Source organism: Anolis carolinensis, chromosome 4, assembly GCF_035594765.1.
Source record: "Anolis carolinensis isolate JA03-04 chromosome 4, rAnoCar3.1.pri, whole genome shotgun sequence".
NCBI lineage: Eukaryota > Metazoa > Chordata > Lepidosauria > Squamata > Dactyloidae > Anolis > Anolis carolinensis.
Window position 1 is genome coordinate 528,085 of NC_085844.1, and position 26,398 is coordinate 554,482.

At 51.4% G+C, this 26,398-nt stretch overlaps 1 protein-coding gene across 1 annotated transcript in view; it reads right to left on the reverse strand.

Moving 5' to 3' along the window:
• plec (plectin) overlaps positions 1 to 26,398 on the reverse strand; it is a 309,701-nt gene that overhangs the window by 39,826 nt on the left and 243,477 nt on the right. The window contains exons 32-36 of the mRNA XM_062979321.1: positions 19,956 to 26,294; positions 19,243 to 19,497; positions 17,692 to 18,046; positions 6,403 to 6,640; positions 329 to 458 (exon numbers count right to left, since the gene is read on the reverse strand). Coding sequence (XP_062835391.1) covers positions 329 to 458; positions 6,403 to 6,640; positions 17,692 to 18,046; positions 19,243 to 19,497; positions 19,956 to 26,294 — 7,317 coding nt within the window. The remainder of the gene's footprint in view (positions 1 to 328; positions 459 to 6,402; positions 6,641 to 17,691; positions 18,047 to 19,242; positions 19,498 to 19,955; positions 26,295 to 26,398) is intronic.

The window sequence follows — 26,398 nt, forward strand, 5'->3', positions numbered from 1 at the left end:
CACCCCCAACACCCCGCACATACCTTCGTCGGCGGCGGTGGCGGGGACCATCGGTTTCCTCCTCGCCAAGCGCGGAAGGCCTCAACTGAGGCCTAGCTCTTCTCGCGAGGTCTCGCGAGTCGCGAGACCTCGCGAGAAGAGCTAGGCCTCAGTTGAGGCCTTCCGCGTTTGGCGAGGAGGAAACCGATGGTCCCCCCACCACCGTCGCCGCCGCAGGGTGGGGGCTCGACAGCGCCCCCGGGGACAATGCGCCACAAGCAGGTGCTTACATTGGCCTCTATGTTGGGCCGGCTCTGTCTCCATGTGCCCTGCCTTGCCTGCCCTTTACCTCTGTGGCGGGGCCCTTCCCTTGCAGGTCCGGCAGCCTCTTCTCCAGGGCGTCCAGCCAGTGGCGCAGGGACAGCAGCTGCTCTCGCACCCCAGGCCCATGCGCCTTCCACTCCTCCCTCGGCCAGTCCCTGTGGAGAAAAGCACAGTCAGATTCAGACCTGTCCCCACACCCCCTTCCTTTCTTTCCTTTCAACCCTCCTCCCTTCCTTCCTGGTGGCCAAGAGGCTCCCAAAGGCCATCCAGTCCAACTCCCTGCCACAGACAGTCAAAGCAGTCCTAACAGATAACCACTGCTGTCAGGACGTTCTTCCTAATGTTTCGGAGGAATCTCTTTCCCTGGAGTTTGACTCAATGGCTCCGTTGTGTCCTAGTCTCCAGAGCAGCAGAAAACAAGCTGGTCCTCTCCTCAATGCAACATCCAAATATCTAAACACATGTCTCCTTCTCTCGATTTTCTCTTCTCCAAGCTAAACATATCTAGCTAAATGCAAAGGAGGGCCCTTGCAGCCCATTTGGGGCCCAGAGCTCACCTGGGCCGTCTTTGGGGAAGCACCGACTCTGCAAGAGAGCAGCTGCATTGCATGCACCTGCCCCGTGATCATGTGCCTCAACTGCCCCGATGTTCCCATTTGGGCTGGCAAAGACTGGAACCCCAGAGGAGCTGCTGCCAGTCAGTGCTCAAACCCCTTTTGGTGTCATGTGCAGGTTGTTCAGGCCTGAAGAATCAGAGTTGTGTTGTATTCCAGCTTGCACCTGAGCTGGCAGGTGAGCCTGGGGTTGGACCTGTTAAGCCTGTGATCGTACCGGCACCTGAGCTGTCAGCTGAATCTGGGTTGGGGCCTAGGATTCCCATGCAGCCAGAGGTAAATGATTCTGTACAGCCAGAGTTAGATGAGGCTGCTGTTCCTGAGGATTCTGGGAGCAGGCAGACAATGGTTCCAAGCAGGCAGCTTGAACCACATTCCTCAGAAGAGTCAAGGTCAAGTTCTCCCTTGGCAGATGGGCAGTCCAGTCTTTGTAAGAGTAATGAGGTTGATGGAAAGAAAGCAATATGTCAACAGAGACAAGAAAGGGAGCTTTTGAGAAGGAGCAGTTTTGAGCAAACTTCCCACGGAAAGAGGCCCTGATTTTAGCTTTAAGAGGAACTACTCCTGAGAGTAAGTTCAGAGGTGGTAACTTTGCTCATCGAGAAGTGATCCTGCTTCATGGATTCTTGTTTCATGTTTCCTTTGGACTTTCGTTCCTGTAAGCCTTGTATCTTGAGTTTTGTTCCAAATGGCCTGGTGTGAGGCAGGCTGTGAGGAGGCTGAGCCTGGCCCTCCTTCCCTTCCTTCCACTGGGCTCCCTGGAGGCCCACCACGTTGCCTTCCTCCACATCAGGGCCCGTGGAGCAATCCAGAACTGAAGCAACTATGGAGTATGCTGCCTGGGAGTCTGGTGAAGTCTCCTTCTCTGGAGGTTTTAAAGCAGAGGCTGCCTCTGTCGGGAGGGCTTGGATTGTGCCTTCTTGACTGGCAGAAGGGGGTCAGACTGGGTGGCCTTTGGGGCCTCTTCCAACTCTCGGATTCTGTGAACTCTGGAAGTCTTTGGTATTTGTTCTTGAAAAGAGAAAAAATAGACACTCGGTCTACAGAGAGGGGGGGGGGTCCTTATCTCTCATTGCCAAGGCCAAAAGCCCCCCCCCCCTTTTGTCTGAAGCAGTGCCATTTACAACTTGTTGCTTCCATGGCTGTCGTTCCTCTCCTGCTCTGTCCTTTGGCCTATGCGGTGTTCAGATTTGTTGGGAATGTCAATGGCCTTGTTCAAATGCGCTCTCTGTTCACGGGCCACGCCGTCCACCCGCCTGGCTGTCTGTGGGGTGGGTTTCAAACCCCCTCCTCTCCCGTAAGAGCGAGTGCACTCCTTTGAACTGACTCCTGGCTACAAGCTCTTTTTTCCTTCAGTGGTTTCCTATGGAGAGGAATCCTTGCCCTGGAGCTGTTGGTGCCCGTGGTGGAAGCCTTCTCCAGCCCACCCAGAGCAGGGCCGCCCTTTGCCCAGGGATTGTCCTCAGAACTGTGGTGCCTCAGATGTGGAGGCAGGTCACATTCATTACAAGCCCCCCCCCCCCAATAACAAACCTCCATGGGAGTCGGGGGGACCCTGGCATTTGGGGGTGTCCTTGGCTCAGGGGGATGGCGAGGTGGGCACAGGTTGTGGGTGGTCAGGGGGCAGAATGGCACACACACAATGCTTTGGAAAGAGATGAGCCAGGAGCCGCTCTCCTCTGTAGGCTGTTTGGCATGGAGGGACGCCAAGGGCAAGCTGGCATGGGTTAAGCCCATGTAAAGGGCAGCTTCCACTTCATTGAGTGCATTCGGGGAGCAGACTGGCACCGCTGCCGCTGCCAGATGCCAAGGCGGGCGGCTTCTGTTCCTGCAAAGCCGGCTCTTCTTCCCTCGCAGGGCCCAGACCTGCCTGGCACGGTGTCTCTCTGGGGCGCCCCACGGCAGGGCCCTCGCAGCCCCGGGACAGGGACAGGAGGCTGCCTTCGGGTTTTGTTCTCTTTGTTTAAGACACTGATGGGTTTGCACAATCCGGAGAACCTTCTTCTTTCCTTCCTTCCTTCCTTCCTTTATTCCCTTTGAGCAGTCTTGGCAGGAGGGCCGGGGAGGGGCCCCGTTCGGTGCCAAGGGTTCGAGCTTGGCATGCTGAGCATGCCATCCATTCCAGTTCACAGGCTCAGCCCTCTCTTGCAGCACTCTCTCTCCGTCAGGCCACACAGACACACAGCACTGAAGGCAAGGGGTTGACCTTCCCAAGTCCAGGAAAATTCCCTCCCCGGGGTGTGTTTCTGATGGGACAGCTCCAGTCTTTATTACATGATGGCATGGCTTTGTGGCTGCAGGGCAAAGACCTATCTGGGGCTTGGTTTGCTCCCTGCATGAATGCCACTTTCCCAACAGTGTGCTGCGGGCAAGGCTCCCACTTGGGACGTGGCTCTGGGCATGAGACACCCCAAGGGCAGCCTGGCTCCTCTGAGGATGGAAACCCCTTTCCTGGAGCAGGAGGAACCAGACTGAGTGCTGTAGGACAGGCCTCTTCTTGTCTCTACCCTCCTTGGTTTGTTGACAGGCTGTGAAGGAGCTGCCAAAGAGCTGTTCAGCAGTGGAACTCTCTGCCCCAGAGTGTGGTGGAGGCTCCTTCTTTAGAAGCTTTGAGTGCTGTTGTGGCTCACCTGACTCTGACGACTTCAGTTGCTTGTAGAGGGGGCTGTTGATTCAGGAAAAAGCCAGGTGGATGATTCAGAGGCTGAGGTTGACATGGGAATGGAAGGGAGGATGGAAGATTCTCAGTTAAGTAACGATAAGGCTGACTTGTTGTAGATCAGCCAACATGGCCTGTATTCCATCAAGAGATGGAGTTGGAAACAGATGAGGCTGCGGATTTTGCAGACAATTCTGCCCCATGGCCTTGCAGCTGACTGATATGGTGGTTTCAGAAGAACCTCTAATTGGCAAACATTCCGAAGTCTCTTCATCGTTACCCACACCAGATGGTGTTGACCTGGGTGAAGATGAGACTTTTAATTGGAAGGAATTTGTTACAAAAGATAGAAGCAGGAAAGAGGGAGTGAGACGGAGTCGAAGATTAGCTCACAAGTCGGATGCCTAACTTTCCCATGGGAAGTTTTTGTGGGTCCTGTACTCCTTAATTTTACAGGCTTGGAATTCCTGTAAAGTGCCCCTCACTGTATTCTTGTTGTGATGTCAACTTTGCCTTTCCTCGGAAGAGGTTCCAGTTTCCAGCTCCTTGGCTTGCCTCCTGAATCCGTGCCGAGTTCCCAGTTCCAGGCGAGCCGCGCTGAGCCGCAACTCCCGAGTAGACCTTGCCTTGCTACCACATCTTCCGTGTTCCTGAATTGAGTTTGACTCTGCTTTGTTTACCTTGCTTCCTTGATCCTGCTACAGGACTTTTCAAGTGGATTTGCAACGATTTGTTCCTGCTACTGTTTCATGGACAGACTTTGATTTTCTCAAAGGAAGCTATTGAGCTTCACTTGTGGATTACAATGTGGACATTGCTGAACTCTTTCTGGACTGCAATTGACAATATATTAAGGACTATTTCTTACTCTGACTTTCCACCTTAAATGCACATAAAAATATATATTCTGCTTCAATAAACGGCTTGTGTGTTATATTGTCTCCGGTCTGGTTTTCGAGTGCTCGCGCTGCCTTGGGGTTCAACACTGACCTTCCTCCGGCCTCGGATGAAAGTGGAAGTGAGGGAGATGGCTTGTTAGAAAGAAATGCTCGCTTGGAATTGAGATCAAGATTACATCGTAGTGTGAGAATTGCGAACAGGAGGGGAGATACGAGGGTGCAGGAATGCGTTTATGTTTTGTCAAGAAGGTTAAAGGGAATGCATTTGGGGAAAGTCTTCATTCAGGGCAACTTCGTTTATGGAAAGGAAGCCGCAGCCAAGAAACCGTGTTTGGATGTTTTTGGAAGCTCATGTATTCAAGCCGTGTTTGGGTTGCTTTTGATATTTTTGTATTCAAGCTTCTCTGGACTCACTGTGTTCCTTTGGATTTTGCCTATTGTAGATGACTGCTTGAACTGTATTGCCAGTGGTCTTTGCTTAGGGTTCCTGCTTTTTACTGCCTTTTGCTACCTTTCTTCAATAAACAGAAAAGACTTAAGCCTGCTGTGGTGGAGTTTGTGTGTTCGAGCAAAGTGAATCAGTCCCGAGGTGCGACAGGTGCTTTGAATGTGGTCTTCCTGCTTCTTGGCAGAATGGGGTTGGACTGGATGGCCCACCAGTTCTCTCCCAACTCTATGTCCCCTCTGTCACTCTCCCCTCTCCCAGGCAAAAGGTCATCCCTTCTCCTGCAGGTCAGCCTCTCTTTGTTCCAAGCCCAATTGACCTTGATCCTGTGGGTGAAGGTTGGCCTCTCTCTTCTGGGGAGGGAAGGCCCCGGGCATCCCCACTCAATTGCACGGGCTAAGCCCATGCACATTTGAAGCCCGGCAGGCATGCTCACGTTGACATCTAAAACAATATTTGTGCTGGCTCCAAATCCCCCAGATGCCACCGGTGAAAAGGCGGAGGCTGTACATTAGAAGCTGGAGCATCATCCAAGGTTGTGTTTGCCTGTCTCATTTGGGTCTGTGGGGCACACACATGCCTCTTTCCCTGGGTGACTTCAGAGAAAGAGAAAAGGCTGGGGATTTTCTCTGCTTTCTCTTTTAATCTCAGCAGTAGATGAGGGCTCGGAGCCTGGCTTTCCCCAGAAGTATGTGCAGGATGTGGACTCTCTTCTTTCCTTTGGGTCCAAGTGTGCGCTATGCACACAAGTCCCGAGATAGAATCATAGAATCATAGAATCATAGATTCTATGATTCTATCTCGGGACTTGTGTGCATAGCGCACACTTGGACCCAAAGGAAAGAAGAGAGTCCACATCCTGCACATACTTCTGGGGAAAGCCAGGCTCCGAGCCCTCATCTACTGCTGAAGAAAGGCTGAAGAAAGAGTCCTAAGGTGTTTTGGCATTTGGGAGACTCCACCTAAAGATAAGGAGAACCCCCTCATAGTAAGTGCTGTTTGGCAGCAGATTATTCTTCCTGGGAGCCCGGCGGAATCTCCTTCTTTCTCGGGAGGTTCTTAAGCAGAGGTTGGATGGCCATCTGTCGAGAGGGCTTGGATTGTGCCTTCCTTCCTGGTAGAAGGGGGTTGCAATGGATGGCTTTTGGGGATCCCAACCCTGCAGTTCTGATAGGTTAATTAGCCGGGAAAAGCTGGGAAAATTTATTATTATATTATATTATTATTATTTACCACAATAAATATTTTGAACCTATAAGTGTGACTCCGCAATCCTTTGCGACGCTAAAGAACAAAGGCTTATCCCAGCTCACCACACATACGTTTCTGCTGTTTGTGAAGTGCACTTCTGCCACTCTGCTGTATTTTATGTGGAATCACCCCCAGAAGAGCGGGTACCTTTTGAGTCTAACCGCTCAATAGATTCCCAACACTCCTTCCCATGTTTCCCCCAAAAGGCCTGATCCCTGAGAAGCCCCCCACCCAAGACCCAGCCCCAGAGGTGTAAACCGGGGAGCCCGTTCTCGCCTCTCCTTCCACTGCTGCCTTCCTTGGGTGGAAGAGGCCCTGGTGGGACGGAGGCGGCTGGGCCGGTCGGCTTCCTGCCCGTGAGCCTCTCCAACCGGCTGGCGGTCTCCTCCTACCTTCCTCCAGCTGGAGACGGGGCTCCAGGGCAGGGCTTTCCCGAGAGATCGGCCGGATGGTCCCCGCTGGGCAGTCTCTGCAGGGGAAACAAACAGTCAAACAGACACAGGGGCACCAGCGGCAGCGGAAGGAGCCCTTGCCCTGACCCTCCTGGCCTGCTCCTCTCCTCCCAATGACCCTCCGCCTGACGCTGCCCTACAAAGCCTTCCTGACCTGCTCCTTCGTGAAAGACTGAGCAACAAAAGGCCAGCAGAAATGACAAAGCAACCAAAACTGAACACCTCCAAAGGACAATGGGATGAGAGAACGGTGGGAGAGAGGTTTGGATTCTTGGTCATGGCCATGGTGATGGTCAAGGGCGACTTGGTTGGGTTATCCCAGCAAGGGCGTAAAGGAGGAAAGAAGGGTGCCCCTTGCACACAACCAGCCACCCCGTCACCCTCCTTCAGGGCCACGGAAGGGCCACTTGCACCCAAACCGGTCCCAGTCTCCCAGGGAAGGGCTTGCTTTATTCTCATCCTGGCTTGTGTTGTTGTTGTTCTCTAGGAAACTGAAGCGGTTCTTGGGTCAAGGTGAAATGGGGTGATCACTGTGGGAGAACCGATAAGGGGCTATAATGAAGTACGAATTTTTGGTTTACAGATGTTATGTTTAATTGTGTGTTTGTGTTTTAAAAGGGTAAGTATTACAGTTATTGCATCTCAGCACTCAGAGGCTTGTTGCCATGGAGGAGTAGGCAGAGCCAACTGCGGTTTTTTTTGAAGAAGTGCAGAATTTAAAAAAGGGATTCAGTCTGTGCTCTGATGAGACACAGGGAAGATTGATCCTAGGTTGAGGGGAATCAAGGAGACTCAATTGTTCATTTTGAGTCGGTTTAAAAATAAGTTTGGTGACTTATTTAATGTAGTCTGTGTCCTGGTAAGGAACAGAGAACCTGTGATCGTATATCACAGGGGTGACTGTGGTTTAAAAGTAGCCGAGAAAGACGTAAAGAAGACTTTACGTAAAAGAAGTGACACTCATCTCATTCTAGTATTGTAACTGTTAATAAAAAATACCTCCAAGGAGAAACAACATTGTAACCACTAAGCTCTGTGCCTGAATAAACTTGTTATTGTCCTTCCAACATCTAAGCCTCTGTCGCATATATTATAAACCATACGCTACCATCTAAAGTGAATAGGAAGAAGAAAGAAACAATGTAAAAGGTCTCCTCTCTGAGTCTTTGGTGGTTGCATCTTTACTAATTGGTGGCAGCCGTGGGCCACGGTGGTGCAATGGGTTAAACCCTTGTGCTGCTTACCTGCTGACCTTAAGGTCAGCAGTTCGAATCTGAGGAATGGGGTGAGCTCTCATTGTTAGCCCCAGCTTCTGCCAAACTAGCAGTTCGAAAACATTCAAATGTGAGTAGATCAACCTGGCTTTTCCAGTAGGCTTTTGAAGAGTGAATACTCACCTCATGTCAGGTTCTCGTTTTAGTGACCATTACATATTTGATGCACTTTATCTTATCCCAACAGTTAGAAACAATCTTAACGTCTACCTCATCCCAAGTCTCATATCAACTTGCAGCACTTTGGCTTCCCATTTCATTCTCTTGTTTACATTACATTATACATTCTGCACATATATTTTTTTACAATTTTTGCTTTGGTTTTTAGATTATGTCAAGTTGATATTACTGTTTTTAATGTTTAATGTGTATAACTGTATTTTTGCGGTCTGTTTTTATTGTTTTCGAAGCTGTCATGGAAGAAGTCGACACTCTGTTCCCGCAACCGGCGTCTCACAGTCCCCATCGTGCACAGACCTTCCGATAGCCAAGCAAAGCAATGATGTGACCCACACGTTTTTGTGAAATGCCGATGACGCTTGAAATTTCTCTCCAAGTGATACGACGATCGTCCTGAATTAATCTGTCCACTTTTTGCTTGTGAAACCCGGTAGTTGCTGTCACAGGACGTCCAACTCTTTGTCTGTCATGCAAATCAGATGTTCCCACCTCAACATCTTTCAACTTACTCGCCCAACGACGCACAGGACTCACATCAACACAATCGCCACAAACAGCTTGCATTCTCTGATGAATCTCCTTTGGGGTGGCACCTTCTGCTGTCAAGAATTCAGTGACTTCACATTGCTTAAGTTGCATTGACTGACCATCTGTGCAGGGTTCCACACTTCGCACTTTAACAACACAACCGTTCAATGCTAAGGCTTCCCGCCAAATGGAACTAACTGTAGAGGAGAGTCTACTGTGCAGGGTTCCATACTTCGCACTTTAACAACACAACCGTTCAATGCTAAGGCTTCCCGCCAAATGGAACTAACTGTAGAGGAGAGTCTACTGTGCAGGGTTCCATACTTCGCACTTTAACAACACAACCGTTCAATGCTAAGGCTTCCCGCCAAATGGAACTAACTGTAGAGGAGAGTCTACTGTGCAGGGTTCCATACTTCGCACTTTAACAACACAACCGTTCAATGCTAAGGCTTCCCGCCAAATGGAACTAACTGTAGAGGAGAGTCTACTGTGCAGGGTTCCATACTTCGCACTTTAACAACACAACCGTTCAATGCTAAGGCTTCCCGCCAAATGGAACTAACTGTAGAGGAGAGTCTACTGTGCAGGGTTCCATACTTCGCACTTTAACAACACAACCGTTCAATGCTAAGGCTTCCCGCCAAATGGAACTAACTGTAGAGGAGAGTCTACTGTGCAGGGTTCCATACTTCGCACTTTAACAACACAACCGTTCAATGCTAAGGCTTCCCGCCAAATGGAACTAACTGTAGAGGAGAGTCTACTGTGCAGGGTTCCATACTTCGCACTTTAACAACACAACCGTTCAATGCTAAGGCTTCCTGCCAAATGAAACTAACTGTAGAGGAGAGTCTACTGGACCTGCTGCAGACCAGTACGGACATCTCTTGAGGAGTTACGAAGGTGGAGGCATTACTTTTCACTCAACCCTCGTATTTCCTTAGGACATTTGGCTCCCTGCACCTGTGGCGCTCCAGCCATAGAGGAATTGGTGCGTATTGTGTTCCAGTGCTGTCTATGTGCCAAGGTGCAACCTCAATATTTACATTGTATTTTAATAGTGTCGTGTTTTATCTCCCTGTTCTAACTTTATGGCATCCTGCCTCGGGCTGCAAGGAGAAGTGTGCAATATATTATTACTACTACCACTCCTCTCCTCACAACATTAATCACCTGTCGTAACCGCCGTGGGAGACACAATGATACCAAATGTGATACAAGAGACCTTTAAAATCAGGATGCAGCTAAATCCAACTTTATACCGGGCTTCCAAATGAGTTTCAGGTCATAACATTATATCAAAGTTTTCCAAACTGTGTGTCAGTTACAGTGTGTAGATTTGGGCTTACATATGGGCAAACTTTGGCCCTCCCTCTGGGTGTTTTGGACTTCAACTCCCACAATTCCTAACAGCCGGTAGGCTGTTAGGAATTGTGGGAGTTGAAGTCCAAAACACCCAGAGGGAGGGCCAAAGTTTGCCCAGGCCTGTTTTAAATGGCATGCTGTGACTGTTATGCTCAGCCACTTTGAGTCTCCTGTAGGAGAGATAAAACAGGGTGTAAATAAATATAATTATAATTTAACCTCTGGTTTGCAAGTAGAACATAATTACTGTGTTGTGTAACAATGCCTGTCCCAAAACTGTGTCTACGTACAACGTGAAAGCTTTGGAAAGCTCATCATTGCATGATCCTAGCGGCGAGATTTACTTTTATGTGCAAATATTGAAAAAGAGGAAAATGGGATTACAAAACTTAGTATACAACCAACAGAAACTGAGAAGTCGGTCGGCAATTTGGCCAAAAAAAATTGGGATCCATTTGTATCCTGTGTGTGTGTGTGTGTATATATATATATATATATATTAGCTTTGCCCGGCCACGCATTGCTGTGGCTTATGGGAATCCTTTGTTGGCCAGGTGGAACAGCAGTGAATAGCCTTGCAGTCTCAATGCCTGGCTGTTTTCTGGAGTAGCTGGAGCTTTTGGTTTTATGAACCTAGAGGCATGGATGAGGGGTTGTGCTGCCAAGTTTAGTGTTTCTGGGATGTGTAGTTTTGTTGTTTTGTCCTAGGCCGAAATTTCATTACTCTTTTGTATATATAGATGTGTGTGTGTGTATGAGTATATATATGTGTGTATTTGTATCCTGTGTGTGTGTATATATGTGTGTATGTGTATTTATTTATTTATTTATTTATTTTTCAAACTTATATGCCGCCACTCCCCTAGGGCTCGGATATGTATGTGTGTGTATGTGTATATATATATGTGTGTGTATTTGTATCCTGTGTGTGTGTATGTGTATATATATATATGTGTATGTGAGGGGTCCCTGGTGGCACAGTGTGTTAAAGCGCTGAGCTGATGAACTTGAGGACCAAAAGGTGCCAGGTTCAAATCCCGGGAGCGGAATGAGTGCCCGCTGTTAGCTCCAGCTCCTACCAACCTAGCAGTTCGAAAACATGCCAATGTGAGTAGATCAATAGGTACCGCTCTGGCGGGAAGGTAACGGTGCTCCATGCAGTCATGCCAGTGGCCACATGACCTTGGAGGTGTCTACGGACAACGCCGGCTCTTTGGCTTAGAAATGGAGATGAGCACCAACCCCCCGAGTCGGTCACGACTGGACTTAACATCAGGGGAAAACCTTTTATGTGTGTGTGTGTGTATGTATGTATATATATATATGTGTGTGAGTGTGTATGTGTGTATGTATATGTGTGTATGTATATGTATATATATATGTGTGTGTGTGTGTGTATATATATGTGTGTGTGTATGTATATGTGTGTGTGTGTATGTATGTATATATATATATGTGTGTGTGTGTGTGTGTGTGTATATATATGTGTGTGTGTGTATATATATGTATATGTTTATTTATTTTATTTATTTACAGTATTTATATTCCGCCCTTCTTTCTCACCCCGAAGGGGACTCAGGGCGGATCACATTACACATATAGGCAAACATTCAATGCCTTTTAACATAAAACAGAGACAGAGACAAACACGGGGCTCCGAGCTGGCCTTGAACTCATGACCTCTTGGTCAGAGTGATTTGTTGCAGCTGGTTGCTCAACAGCCTGCGCTGCAGCCCGGCTGTGTGTGTGTGTGTGTGTATATATATATATATATATATATATGCAACGTAAAACAGGCTGGGAGCAGAGTGGCAGCCCCGTCCAAGCGCTTTCTTGGCAGGCCTTCTTGTGAGGCTTGTTGCAGCCTGCCTCTTGGGCTGAGAGAGTGTGACCACCTGCCCAAGGTCACCCAGCAGCCTTTGAATGGCTGAGCAGGAATTCCTATGCTGGTCTTTGCCCAGGACTCCAAAAATGCCTTTGGAATGAAAAGGGCGGTTTCACCCATGGAAGTGTTCCTGGCCTGAGCAGGCCACACTCCGGAAGGGCCAGGGCCGGTCCAGGCTCCCTGCCAGGTGAAGATGGTGAGCATCCCAAGGACAGAACTTACTGAGAAATGGTGTCATAGGGAGGGAGGGAGGAAGGAAGGAAGGAAGAGAGAAAGAAGAGAGGAAGAAGGAGGGAAGGAAGGAGAGGAAGGGGAGAAGGAAAGGAAGGAAGAGAGCGAAAGGAGAAGGAAGAAAAGGAAGGAGGGAGGGAGGGAGGGAAGGGGAGAAAGAAGGGAAGGAAGAGAGTGAAAGGAGAAGGGAAAATGCTGGATTATGGTTGTATGTGTATGAAATGTAAATCAAGTGTTTTCTGCTGTTTTGCAAGAGTGTTTCAGTAGTGAAACAGTTAACAGGAGGCTACTTTTGACTGACAGCCTGTTGTGACTGCTGTTGACCTATCAGGCATGATTTCCGGCCTTGGAGGTGGGAACTTCCTTCAGACTGAGGAATGTGTCTTCTTATCTCTGTGTGTGTTGAGTTGGTGCTTGCCGAGGCAAGAGGCTGAAGGGAAATGCCAGCTCAGAGCGATGGCTTTTGCTGTGCTTTGTAAATATGTATTATAGATATTGAAATAAATGTTTGGACTTCAAACAACAGATGTGTTTGAGTCTGACATTGAATAGGAATTGGTGTGGCAGACGAGTGCAACCAATTCATCGGGGGGCTGGAGAAGATGATTGATGGAGTTTGGAAGAAACCCTCTCAGCTCGCACCCTGACCTCCACGCTGACAAAAAAGAAAGGAGGGAAAGAAGGAAGGAAGGGAAGGAGAGACAGAGAAAAGGAGGGAAGTAGAGGAAGAAAAAATGAAGGAAAGAAGGAGGGAAGGAACGAAGGGCGGAGGGAGGGAAGGGAGGGAGAAAGAAGAGAAGGGAGTGAAAGAAGAAAAAATGAAGGAAGGAGGGAAGGAAGAAAGGAAGGGAGAAAGAAGAGAAGGAAAGGAAGTAAGAGAGAGAGAGAAAGGTGGGAAGGCAGGGAGAAAAGGGGAAAAGGAAGGTGAAAGAAGGAAGGAAAGGAAAGGACTGAGAGAAGGAAGAAAATGGAGGGAATTCGAAAAGAAGGCGCTGTTGCTATCTAAATATAAAAATGTATAAGCTTTATACATTGTTCCCTCACTACTTTGCGGTTCACTTTTCGCTGATTCGCTGTTTTGCAGTTTTTCAATAAACTCTAAAAGACTATCATAAATAATAAAAAATGACAATTTACAGCCTAAGGAAGGGAGGAAGGAGAAGCCGGAGGGAGAGAAAAGGAGCCCAAGCGGCAGCGGGAGGAGGAGGAGGCGATTTATCAACACACGTTTGGTGGATAAAGACTTAAAATAGCGTACAACTACTAAAATAATGTGTAAATATTAAAATAACTATAGTGTCCCTACTTCATGGATTTTCACTTATTGCGGGGGGTCCTGGAACCTAACCCCAGCTATAAGTGAGGGAACACTGTATTTATATGTTTTCAGCCAAGGCCGTTTTAATTCAGTTTCAAATGTATGCTTTCAATGTTTGCACTTAATCCTGTTTGCCGTAGCCGCCCGGCGTCCCCTTGGGGAGAGAGGGGAGGTTAGAAATATAATTATCATGACCAGCTTGGGAGGGAACAGCAATGGTCCTGCCTTTTCCTTTTGAGGATCTTCTGGGACGGAAAGCAAAAGACAAGACAGGGAGGCTGGGGGGGGGGGGGGGAAGGGGGGGGGGCTCCGGTTTCCAAGCACTGGAGCATCCAAGGAATTCTCACCAAGCTATGACTTGAAGTTTCCCAAACAAGGGGGCTGTTTGTGCGAGAAAGCAGATGGAGCTGGCCATTGTCATCACACACACACACACACACAGAGAGACAAATTCTGCTCCACTGGGCAGTGGGCTCCCTCGGCTGCTGGAAGCCTTGACCTCTGCACGGTTTACAGTGGCCAAGGGTTGGACTAGATCAGTGGTTCCCAAACTTATTTGGCCTACAACCCACTTTCCGGAAAAAATGTGATTCAGCACCCCCTGGAAAGGGGGCGTGGCTTGGAGGGGTGGGCGTGGCTCCCGCTCAAAGAGGGCGGGGCTGAGCCTCTCCCCTAGTCCAAGATGCAGGGCTGGGAGGGGGAGGTGGGCGGGGCCACAAATGGGCGGCCAGGACTGGGGTGGGCGGAGTTACGAGCTCTGAGGCAGGGCTGAGCTTCTATCCCCGTCCTGCGGCGCCTGCCAGGACACAGGGGGCGGGGCTAGAGGAGGCGGGGCCTTTATACCTAGCCCCACCCTTTAGTCCTAAAAGGCCTCTCAGGAGAGGTTTAGAGGCTCAGCCCTGTCTCGCGCTCTTGGGAAGAGGCCCCGCCCCCACCCCTAGCCCCGCTCTTTAGTCCTAAAAGGCCTCTCAGGGGAAGTATAGAGGCTCAGCCCTGTCTCGGGCTCTTGGAAGGAGGCCCCGCCCCCACCCCTAGCCCCGCCCTTTAGTCCTAAAAGGCCTCTCAGGGGAAGTATAGAGGCTCAGCCCTGTCTCGGGCTCTTGGAAGGAGGCCCCGCCCCCTTCCCTAGCTCCGCCCTCTGTGTCCCAACAAGTGCCTCAGGAGAGGTATAGATTCTCAGCCCTGCCTTGGGCTCTTGGGAAGAAGCCCCGCCCACTCCTCTAGCCCCGCCCCCTGTGTGTCTCAGGTGCTCAGCCCTGTCTCCGGCACTTGGGAAGAGGCCCCGCCCCTCCTCTGGCCCCGCCCCTGTGTCCTAATAGGAGCCATCGCAGCCCACCTGGATCGGTAGCGTCCACTTTGGGAATCACTGGACTAGATGGTAGGCATGTGCCATCAATTTAAAAGTTTCAAAAGTCATTAGAAAATGGCAGGTGAGCGCTGGCGCTTCATTTCTAAAGTGTTTCTAAAGTATCGTTACTATAATAAGAGTGACACAATTTTGTTACTATTTTGTTATAGGAATTGCGCACCCCCGGGGGGGGGGGTGTTCTGGAGCTCCTTTCTCCCTCATTTTTAAAGCGATTGGGGCAAAACTTCCTACAATGGTAGAAGACATTGACCACTGTTAGCCCACCAAGTTTCAGAACGTATCACTTATCCATGGATTTTGGGAGAATTTTCAAAACTTTTATAAACCACATTTTTTAAAATAATATAGGAAATATGTTCCCAGTTTGAAAGTGTTATTTCCTGTTTAATTGTGCAGTCCTTACTTTGAAAGTTGTTCTATTCCAGAAACTTTGTTTCTATGGCAAAACCTATGCTATATTGCTGAAGACTTAAGATATTATAGCCGATTGTGTGATAGCAGGATGTCCCTCCTGCAAAGACAAGGCATTTGAAGTTAAATAAACTTTCCCCATGTTTTGATGATAGAACCAATTAGGAGATGACATTGATCACCCAGGAACAAAAAAACATCATGTTAGAATACTAACCAATTTATTGGAACTCTGGCTGTCTACCGAGGTGCAAATCTCTCCCTTTTCCCGACTGGGGCTTTCTGATTCTGATGCATTCTGGGAACTGTAGTTCAGGGCAGGGCCTTTTGCATTCTCTGGCATAGGGCTCCTCCCCTTCCTAAATTCCATTTCCCAGAGTTCTGTGCTTCTTCCCAGGGAACTCTGCTTTCTCCCCCCTTTCCCTCTTCCTAATGGCGAGAGGCCATCAATTTACAGAGAAAAGGCAGCCTTTTTGGCTTTGCTTTGCTTCTTTACTTGACTTTGGGAGTCTTCCGAGATTTACAAAACTAAAAAGAAAAAGTATTGGGTAAGATTCAATTCTTAAGTTTGGGGAGAGGATTCCAGCACTTCGTAAACAGCATTTTAAGTACGAATCATGCAAAACAGAGGAAAAGCAGCCTTTTTGGCTTTGCTTTGCTTCCTTACCCTGTATATGAAAATTGACTTTGGGAGCCTTCTGAGATTTACAAAACTAAAACTAAAAGTATGCTGTAAGATTCAAGTCTTACGTTTGGGGAGGGGGTTATTCCCTCGCTTTGTAAATACAGTAGAGTCTCACTTATCCAACACTCGCTTATCCAACATTCTGGATTATCCAACGCATTTTTGTAGTCAATGTTTTCAATATATCATGATGTTTTGGTGCTAAATTCATAAATACAGTAATTACAACATAGTATTACTGGGTATTGAACTACTTTTTCTGTCCTTTCTGTCCTTCGCTTATCCAACATTCTGGATTATCCAACGCATTTTTGTAGTCAATGTTTTCAATATATCATGATGTTTTGGTGCTAAATTCATAAATACAGTAATTACAACATAGTATTACTGGGTATTGAACTACTTTTTCTGTCCAATTTGTTGTACAGCATGATGTTTTGGTGCTGAATTTGTAACATCATAACCTAATTTGATGTTTAATAGGTTTTTTCTTGATCTCTCCTTATTATCCAACATATTCACTTATCCAACGTTCTGCCGGCCCGTTTATGTTGGATAAGTGAGACTCTACTGTAGCATTGTAAGTTCGAATCATGCGAAACTGATCCGACTTACAATGCTTTACGATTTTTTTGCATAGGCCTACTACGTCCCTCCGAGCTCTGTGATTCTATGGAAACTCCTACTTTCCCCATTGTGTCTCAGTGTCCCTCTCCACAGCCTTGCAAATCCTCTTGTGTGCCAATGGGGCTTAAGCGGCTGCGAGGGAAAAGGAAAGGGCCTGAGGCTGTGAGGAATGCTGGGAGTTAGAGTCCAAAACACATGGAGGACCCAAGCTATCTCATGCCTGCCCTGGGGCTTCTTCCTGAGTGAGGTGGGCTGCAATGTTCCTGCAATGCGACTTCAGGTTGCGCCACCAGAAGGGCACCTGCACCTGTTTCCGCGCCAGACGAGTCTCTTCCCGAAGGTCCCCAACAAACCACACAAAGCCGTTTCATCAAATCTTTACTGCCCGCCCCTCTGGGGGGGGAAAGAGGCTGCGCTTCCATACTGCAGGTTTTTTACAAACACTTCATGGTATTTACAAGTCATGGATTATTAGTGTTTTGCCTCCCAAAAAATCAAGAGATGAGCCTGGAGAGTTTCAGTGTGCAAGAACGGTTCTGCCGGACTCTGCTGCGCTGAGCAGAAGCCGGCAGAAAAGCCGAATTTCGGGACACCTGTGAGAAAAGGGGAAGGCACCCGCTGGAACGACCGACCGACCGACCGACCGACCGCGCTGGTACGCACAGAATATGGATACAGCTTGCTTAATACATCATGCAAAAGGGGAAAAAAAACAATAACCACTGGATAATGAGAAATTAATATAACAACAAAGGCTGAGGAATGGGATGGCTTGATGCACGTGGCGTGAAAAAGAAAAGAATGGGCTGAAAGAGGACTGCCTTAAAGTGCCGGGGACGAATCCAGATTGGGAATAAGGTGCTGGGGAAGTGGGGGGGGGGGTTCTTTCTCCTTGGCTTGGGTGGGCTGGGGTGGGGAGGAAGGTGGCCAGTGCTCAGTGCGCAAGGGCCCCGTGGGAAGGTGGCCAGCGCTGCTCAGAAGCCAGTCCTCACGCAGCACAGCTCCACTTCAGGGCTTCTCCTGCGCACAAGCGCTGCCTTCGTGTGTGTCTCTTATTGCTTCAGAAGGAGAGCGAGCCACATGACCGGCAGGACCCAGAAAGGCACGCAAGGAAGACGGACAGTCAAGGAAGAGGTGGGCGGAGCTTGCTGGTAGTGGGCGCCCGACCAGCAGAGTCATGTGGGTCAGCTGCCCTTGTTCCTGGGCAGAGGGTGGCATGCCACAGTCTTCCAGACCAGTCCCTCCAAAGAGAGCCACTGCCAGGACTCAGCCTCCGGCGGCCCAGAAGCCAAACAGCTCCCGGCCCAAAGTCTGTGCCGGGCAGAGGGCAACTCTAGCTTCTCCCAGGCCGCCAAGGTCTCGGTGCGGCTGCCCTCCTCCCTGCCCTGCTCCAGCATCACTGCCCCCAAAGCGGTGGCCACCACGGCCCCCATGAACTGCTCCAGGGTGGCTGCCAAGTGGCTGTCTCCCCTTCCCCGGATGAGCGGGTGGAGGGTACGAGGTCTGCGGCCACTTGGGAAGGAAGTTGGGATGGACCTCCAGCAACACTAAAACAAAGTGAAGAAAAGAAACAGGATGGGATGAGACAGGAGCATTCCACAGGTGAAGTGATGCCAGCAAAACAAGCCAATGAAGCCACACAGCGCGTCTCAGCCCAGCCGCTTGCTCAGGAGCCCACCTGTCTCCTAGGTTTCCTTACTCCTGGCAGGCCCACCACTCACTTGGAGCATTGGCTGTTGGGAACGGGGTGGGAAGAGAAGGTGGCCCCACACATTGTGAAGGAGGCCCAGGAAAATGCTACAAGCTGCAAGTAAACATTCAAAAGGGTGGGGTGCCTGCCTGAGGAGGCCGGGGTGTCCGATCTGTGCGCCAGAGCATCACATAGTCCTTATGCTAAGCACTCTCCTCCACTTCAAGCCTATCTGCTTCCCCCTTCAAGCTCATCCCTTGAGACACTAGTAATATTATCAGCAGGGCCCCTGAGCTGCAAATGCCACAAGCCCCCAGTCCCGCCCCGTCCCCTCCCAAGAGCCCCGGCATTACCTTAGTGGGAGCTGTTGGATCCGGCCCTCCGCTCGAACTGATCCAGGACTTGCTGACTTCAGAAAACCAGTTAAGCAGCTCTCCCAGGGACAAGGGGGCTTCTTGGGTGGGACTAAGGGAAAGCGTCTGAGGGAAAGAGCACACGATGTTACAAAGGGACGCGACCGGGGGGGAAGAAAGAGAAGGCTCAAGAGAGAGAAGAGCGGCCCAGCATTAGGGAGCAGCTAGTTCCAGAAGAATGCTCGACTCAACCTGCAGTTTGAACTAGACAGAAAAGAGGATTGTTGGGGGGTTTTTTGGGGGGGGGGTCTGAAGAGGCACCCCAGACACTAGAGGGGATCCATGGGGATTCAAGGGTTTGGGGATTCAGGGTTCTGACCAAGGACCTGTGAACAGAACGCTCTTTGCTCTGGCATTCAGTGAAGGAGGCCGTGCTCCGTGACCTGCCAGCCCACCCTCCTTTGTGTGGGCACTTCCCAGATACACATCAAGTGGATGGGCCAAAGAACCGACGGAAACGACATGCAGAGCTCTCTGCCAGCCCACAGCAGTGCAAAGCCTCCCCAACAGCAGAGCCACAAAAGCAGAGCAGCATGAAGAACAGAGAAGGCAAGAGAAGCTCTCAGTCAAAACGAACACTGCAGCAGACAGGCAGGCGGCCAAAGGCTCCGCATCAGCGCAGAGTCCACGCGGCACTTACGGTCTGAGCGCAGGGTCCACGCGGTTGAGTGGAGGCCGGCCAAGGAGCAGCAGTGAGGCCTGGAGTCATCTTGCCAGGGTGCGGTGGGGGCAGCGAGGAGGAGAAGTCCGTGCAACGGCGCAGGAGGCGTGCTGGAGCGCATGGGGCATCTCTGAAGCACGGGTCCGCCGGGGCTCTTCCTTCCTTCCTTCCTTCCTTTAGTTTTGCATAGGCAGTGGTGCGCCTGAAGCTTGGCACAAGGGTTGCCTCCTCCTCCTTGGAGGATGGATCGGGCAGAGCTCATTGGGAGGAAAAGTCACGGGCGGTGGAGGAGGAGAAAGGACTCAAAGGGGGGCAAGGGCGGGTTCGGCCTGAACGAACGGGTGCATTGGCACATCCCGGGGTTATTCTACTCTGCAGATGATAACTATAAAAAAGCCAACAAAAACCGGGCTTCTGAGAAGGCGAAAGGGGGACGGGTGCGGGGGATAGACTTACTCTTTCTCTGTCTCTCTTCATATACAAATACTGTCTGAACAATCATATATATTAATATATTAGTCTAGTCTTTTTGGTTAAACTTTAGGCACTGCTTTGGAAGGAGACTGTGTTTGGAAGAGGATAAAAGAACAATGGTAATAAGGAGGAGGTTAGCCAGCAGCTTTACCACATGCAGAGCAGGATAAATGCAAAGGTGGGCTCCGTTCCTGGAGGCGAAGGGGGGGCCCTTAGGCCACGGGCAGCGGCTTCCCACGCATCTGGAGAAGCGCCTGGCTTCCGTCCCACCCACAGGTCCCAACCAGGTGGGTCAAGGTGTGACTCGGGTCGGCAGCGTCTGTGTTGCCGCTGCCGCTGCTCAGGTTAGATGTGTATCGGCGGCCGTAACTTGAGGAACTGTAGGAAGAGGAAGCGAAGGACATGGAGAAACCGGACCCTCCTGTGGCGTCGAAGCTGCCTCGCCTGGAGCCCGACCGAGAGCCGGTTCGGGAGCCGGATCGGGAGCCAGACGCGGAGCCCGAGCCGCTAACGTTGTAAGGGCTGTAATAGCCTTTGCTGGACTGTGACGAGGCTTCCAGGAGACGCAGACCCGTCCCCTCCTCAATCATGCTTTTCTCCATGGCGTCCTTGTAGGAAATCTTGAGCTTGGTTTTGGGGCAGGTCAAGTACTTGGAGTAGGTGTTGACATCCCGCAGCTTCTGTGCCGTGCGCGCATCGATGGTGCCCTTCTGCAGGGCCTCGTCCAGAGAGACCCTGCCCGTCGCTTCCGGCTCGATCAGCCCTCCCGTCAAGTACTGGACCTCCAGGAAGCGCTGGCCAGCCTCGTAGTACAGCCAGCCCTTCTTCAAGGCCTGGGCGGCAGACATCTTGGTCTTTGTCCTTGGATCCTCAAAGCCGTAGAAGGCCTTCTGAGCAAGGTTGATCCTGTCCACCATGATTTTTTCAACCAGGTTCTTGTTGACGGCATCAGCGACAGCAAACTTCTGCCCAGTGCTGGGGTCAATGATGCCACCCGTGCAGGCTTGGGCCTCCAGGAGCCTCTGGCCTGTAATGTTGTCCACAAGGTTGCGACGCATGGCCTCGGTGATGGAGACCTTCTCTAGGGTGTCTGTGTCCAGGATGCCCGCAACCGGACCGGTCTCTTCGGTAGGATCACTCCATGAAGCCAGCTGCGCTCTCACATGGGCTGGGCTTACAGGATAGGAGGAGGAGGACCCAACAGAGGAAGATCTGGATCGGAAGCCACTCACATTGCCAGACAGCATGTCGGCAAACTCTGTAATGGATAAGGAACCTGAGCGGTACTGGTCCAAGGCAGACTGGTCTATGAGCCCCTTTGAGATTGCGTCGTCAATATCATACTGCCGCCCCGACCGCCGGTCAATAATCATGGACTTGACAACCCCATCAGAGGAGGAAATTGTGATCTCTTCCCACTCGCACTCTTGCTCAGAGAGCTCCAAGTAGGTCTGGTGGTCGATAAGGCCTTTGCGGTAGGCTTCATACACTGACATCTCCTTCCCAGTCTCAGGGTCAACAATCACCACCCTGCGCTTGCGGACGGAGGACTTGGACGAGGTCTTCCTCTCCCGCTTCTTCTCCTTCAAGGGCAGGAGGCACATCCCAGTCTCCGGATCCGTGATGCACCGCTCCATCAGCTGCAGGTAGGTCAGGTTCTCCTCTGTGTTTGGGTCAAAGAACCCCTTGGTGTCGTCGCTGGGATCCAGGAGGATCTCGTTCATCTCCTCGTCAAAAAGGCCTCTCTTGTATGCCACTTCGACAGGCAGGCGATGGCTTTCTTCTGGGTCAATAATTCCTCCTGTGGCAATCTGAGCCTCCAGCAGACGGATCCCATGATCTTTCAGGATCAGGCCTTTCTTCATGGCTTGGAAGAGAGAGATCAGCTTGCCTGAGTAGGGGTCTTTGTAGCCCGTCACGGCCCTCTCGGCTGAGAGCAGCTTGTCCTTGAACTCTGGGCCTACGATGCCCATGCGCACGGCCTCCTCCACAGTCAACTTGAGGCCCTTGATGGGGTCAATGACATAACCAGTGGCTGCCTGGGCCTCCAGCAGCTCAAAGGCGGTGCCAGGGCGGATGATGCCTTTCTTCATGGCCTGGTACACAGAGAGCCTCTCCTTGGAGGCGTCCATATAGACACCAGCGATGCAGCTGGTGCCCTCCAGGAAGTTCTTCAAGACTTTAGAGACTTCCTCAACAGAGGTCAAGCCCTCCTGCAGGCGCTGGGCAGTGGCTTCGTCCATGACCTTAGACCGGACCAGCTCCTCAACGCTGATCTGCTTCCGCAGACCACGGAAGCTCAGCTTCCGAGTGTCAGAGATGTGCAGCAGGAGGCAGCCGGTGTTCTCATCCTTCTTGCAGCGCTTTAGGAGCTGTGCATAGCTGAGCTTCTCATCCGTGGAGGGGTCTATGTAGCTGCGTATCTCACTGGGCTCAGACAGCCTCTCGTAGGTCTCCCGATTGAAGTAGCCGCGTTGGTAAGCGGTTTCCAGGGGCAGGTGGAAGCCCAAGTGTGGGTCTATGATACCTCCAGTGGCCAGTTGGGCGTCAAGTAGCCTGAGAGCTTCCTCGGATGGGATGAGGTCCTTCTTCATCGCTTGGAAAAGAGAGATTTTCTTCTCACTGTAGGGGTCACGGTAGCCAGTCACTGCTCTCTCGGCAGACAGGAGCCGGTCATGCATCTCAGGGCCCACCACCGCTTTCCTGACGGCCTCATCCACTGTGAGCATTTCATTCTTGGTGGGGTCAACAATGAAGCCGGTGGCAGCCTGGGCTTCCAGCAAGGGTCGAGCCACTTCAGGAGTGATCATCCCCCTTTTTAAGGCCTGGTAGACACTGAGCTTCTGTTTGCTGGACGGGATGTAGATGCCCGCCACACAGCCAGCACCATAGAGATACTTCCAGACTGTCTCTATTTCTAGGATCTCGCGGATGGTCTTGGAGCCCTGCTTCAGGGCATTGTATATCTCCACAGAGATGATCCTGGCTTCATACAGGTCCTCAGCAGTGATGCGGCGTCGGACAAAGTCATAGGAGGTCAGGTCTTGCTGCCGGATGATCTCTGTCTTCTCTATAATCTCAATGATGATGATGATCATGCGCTCCTTTGTCACCTTGCCAGAGCGAAACTCGTCCATCAGCCTCTTGCGCTGCTCCTCGGGGATAAGGCCAGAATGCATGATTTCCCACAAGGACATGGAGGAACCAGCATTGTCTCCACTTGGAATGTCAATCTGGGTCTCCTCAAACACCTTCTTGGTCTCAGCCTCAGTGTACACTTGAGTGGTCTCCACCACAGTGGGTGTCTCAGGTTGCCTCAATGGCAAGAGGTAGAGGCCGGTTTCGGGGTCCTCGATACACCTCTCCTTCAGCTGCAGGTAGGTGAGATTCTCCTTGGTGTTGGGGTCGAAGAAGCCCTTGCTGTCATCAGTGGGGTCCAAGAGCGTCCGGTTCATTTCCTCATTGAAGTAGCCCCGCTTATAAGCCACTTCCACGGGGAGGCGGTGGCTGTGCACAGGGTCGACGATGCCTCCGGTGGCAATCTGGGCTTCCAGAAGGCGTATCGCGTGCTCCTTAAGGATCAGTCCCTTCCTCATGGCCTCAAAGAGGGAGATGGTGTTCCCAGAATATGGGTCTTTGTAGCCTGTGATGGCCTTCTCGGCAGACAGCAGTTTTTCATGCAGCTCTGGTCCCACAATGCCAGCCTTGACTGCCTCATGGACAGACAATTTCTGGTTCTTCACTGGGTCCACCAGGAACCCGGTGGCAGCCTGGGCCTCCAAGAGGACAGTGGCTGTGCTGGGCATGAGCAGGGCCCTCCTCATGGCCTCATAGATGTTCAGCTTCTCCTTGGTTTCCTCCACATACACCCCTGCAATGCAGTCACTCCCCTGAAGATACCTCTTCACAGAAGCCACTTCCGCAAGGTCTTTCACGGACTTCTTTCCGTCCTTGAGTTGTTCATACTGTTTCTTGCTGAGGACTTTTGATTCGAGCAGCTCGCTGGCGGGCACAGGGGCACGGAGGCCACTGAAGGTCAGCTTCTCTTGCTTCTTGGTCTCAGTCTCTTCAATGATGGTGATGATGATTTTGATGACCCTTTCAATGGTGACCTTGCCAGTTTTGTACTGCCGAATCAGCTCTCTCCTCTGTTCTTCAGTCAAATATTCAGAGTGAATCAACTCCCAGATGGTCACCGTCTTGCCTTTTAGGCTGCCGGCGGGCACTTCCACTGTCGCCTTGTCAAAGGACTGCTTGGCTTGGCTGTCCGAGTAGATCTCTTCCTGCTGAAGCCGGACGGCCTGGTCTGAGAGGGGAAGCAAGCAAAGGCCGGTCTTCATGTCCACTTGGCATTTCTTCTGCAGCTGGGCATAGGTGAGGTTCTCTTGGGCATTGGGGTCATAATACAGCTTGGTCTCATCAGCTGGAGCAGACAAAGCCTTGTTCATCTCGTCACTGAAGTAGCCCCGTTTGCAGGCCACGTCGACGGGGAGACGGTGGCTGTTCACGGGGTCTATGATGCCCCCCGTGGCAAGCTGCGCATCCAGCAGACGGATCCCGGTGTCCTTGGGGATGAGGCCTTTCTGCTGAGCTTGGAAGAGGGAGACCACCTGCCCCGTGTAGGGATCCCTGTAGCCTGTCACAGCCTTCTCCGCAGACAGCAGCTTCTCATGCAGCTCGGGGCCAACAATTCCTGATCTGACGGCATCGTCCACAGGGAGCTGCTCGTTCCTCACTGGGTCAATGATGTATCCAGTTGCAGCCTGGGCCTCCAGAAGCATCAGGGCTATTTCTGGCTTCAGGAGGTTTTTCTTCAAGGCATCATTGAGCAACAACCTCTGGCCGCTCGACTCAACCAAGATGCCTGCAATGGCACCGGTGCCCTTCAGGTACTTCTTGATGGGATCCACGTTGGCAAGTTCCTCGACAGTCTTCTTGCCCTGGTGCAGCTGGTTGTACAGATCCTTGTCAATGACTTTGCTCTCTAGCAGCTCGGAAGCTGGGACGGGAGCCCGGATCCCTTCGAAGCAGAGCTGGCTCTTCTTCTCGCTTTCCTCCATCACAGTGATGATGACTTTGATGATCTTCTCCACAGTGATCTTCCCAGTCCTGTACTGCCGCAGGAGGTCCCGCCTCTGCTCTGCGGTGAAATACTCAGAGTTGATGATTTCCCAGATGGTAACCGTTTTCCCCTGGAATCTGCCGAAGGGGGCTGACACGGTGGCCTTCTTGAAGACATCCTTGGCCTCCTGGTCCGTGTAGACCAGCTCCCTTCCTTTGGCGGCTTTGTCTGTCAGCGGCAAGAGGAAGAGGCCGGTCTTGGGGTCGGCCACGCACCTCTCCATCAGCTGCAGGTATGTCAGGTTCTCCTGGGTGTTGGGGTCAAAGAAGCCCTTGGTGTCATCGCTGGGATCCGAGAGGACCTTCTGCATGGCTTTGTCGAAGTAGCCGCGCTTGAAGGCAACATCCACAGGCAGGCGATGGCTGTTGACGGGGTCAATGATGCCGCCTGTTGCAATCTGAGCCTCCAGGAGCCGAATGCCGTGGTCTTTCACAATGAGATCTTTGGTCATTGCCTGGAAGAGGGATATCTTTTCCCCTGTGTAGGGGTCTTTATACCCCGTTACGGCCCTCTCAGCAGAGAGCAGCTTGTTATGCAGTTCGGGCCCAATCACCCCTTCTTTCACGGCTTCGCTGACAGACATGGTTTTGTTCCTCACCGGGTCTATTATAAAGCCAGAGGCAGCTTGTGCTTCCAGCAGGATGAGAGCTGTGCCGGGGCTCAGCACCTGCTGCTTCATGGCCGTGTAGATGCTCATCTTCTCGTTGCTCGGCTTCAGCAGGAGGCCGGCAATGCAGCTGGTTCCTCGCAGGTACCGCCGGATGTCTTCCCTCTGGGAGAGTTCCTCCACCGTTGCCTTCCCTTTGGCCAGCTTCTCGAAGTTCTCCCGGCTCAGGATGCCAGCCTCGGCCAGCTTCTTGGCAGATACCTTGTGACGGAGGCCCTGAAACGCCAGCTCCGCTTCACCGTTTTGAGAGATGCCATCTGTCAGGTCTTGGCCATTGGGCACTGCTTTCAGCTGAGGCACCTGGGATGGAGTGGCCACCTCCTGAGGAAGGTCATCGGTCTGGATCATGATCTCCCGGGTCTGGGAGAGGGCCGCCCGCTGCTCCTCTTGAAGCCGCTCCAGTCTCTCCCGGAGCTTCTGGTTCTCCTCGGCCAGGAGCTTCTCCTGCTTCTGCCGCAGCTTCTCCAGCTGCTGCAGCTCCTCCTGCTTCCGCCGGACGTTCTCCTCCGCCTCGGCCTGCTTCTTGCGGGCTTCCTCAAGGACGGCCGCCAGCTTCTGCTTCTCTTGCTCCATCTGCTTCTGCTGGCGCTCCTGCTCGGCCGTCAGGTCTCGGGCCTTTTTGACTTCCTCTTGGAAAAGCTTCTCCAGCTTGGCCTTCTCTTCCTCTACAAATCTCTCTTTCTGGAGGAGGACGTCCTTCTCCGACAGGAATGTCTTCTGGAGCATCTGCGTCTCCTGGCGGAGCTGCTCCTTCTGAGCCGTCTGCATCTGGGTTGGGAGAATGAGAAGAACATTATTCATACCATCCAAACTGGGGTAAGCGAGGTTCTGGTGAAGAGAGTGAGGAGCGAGCCAGCGTTTAAGGACAGGTG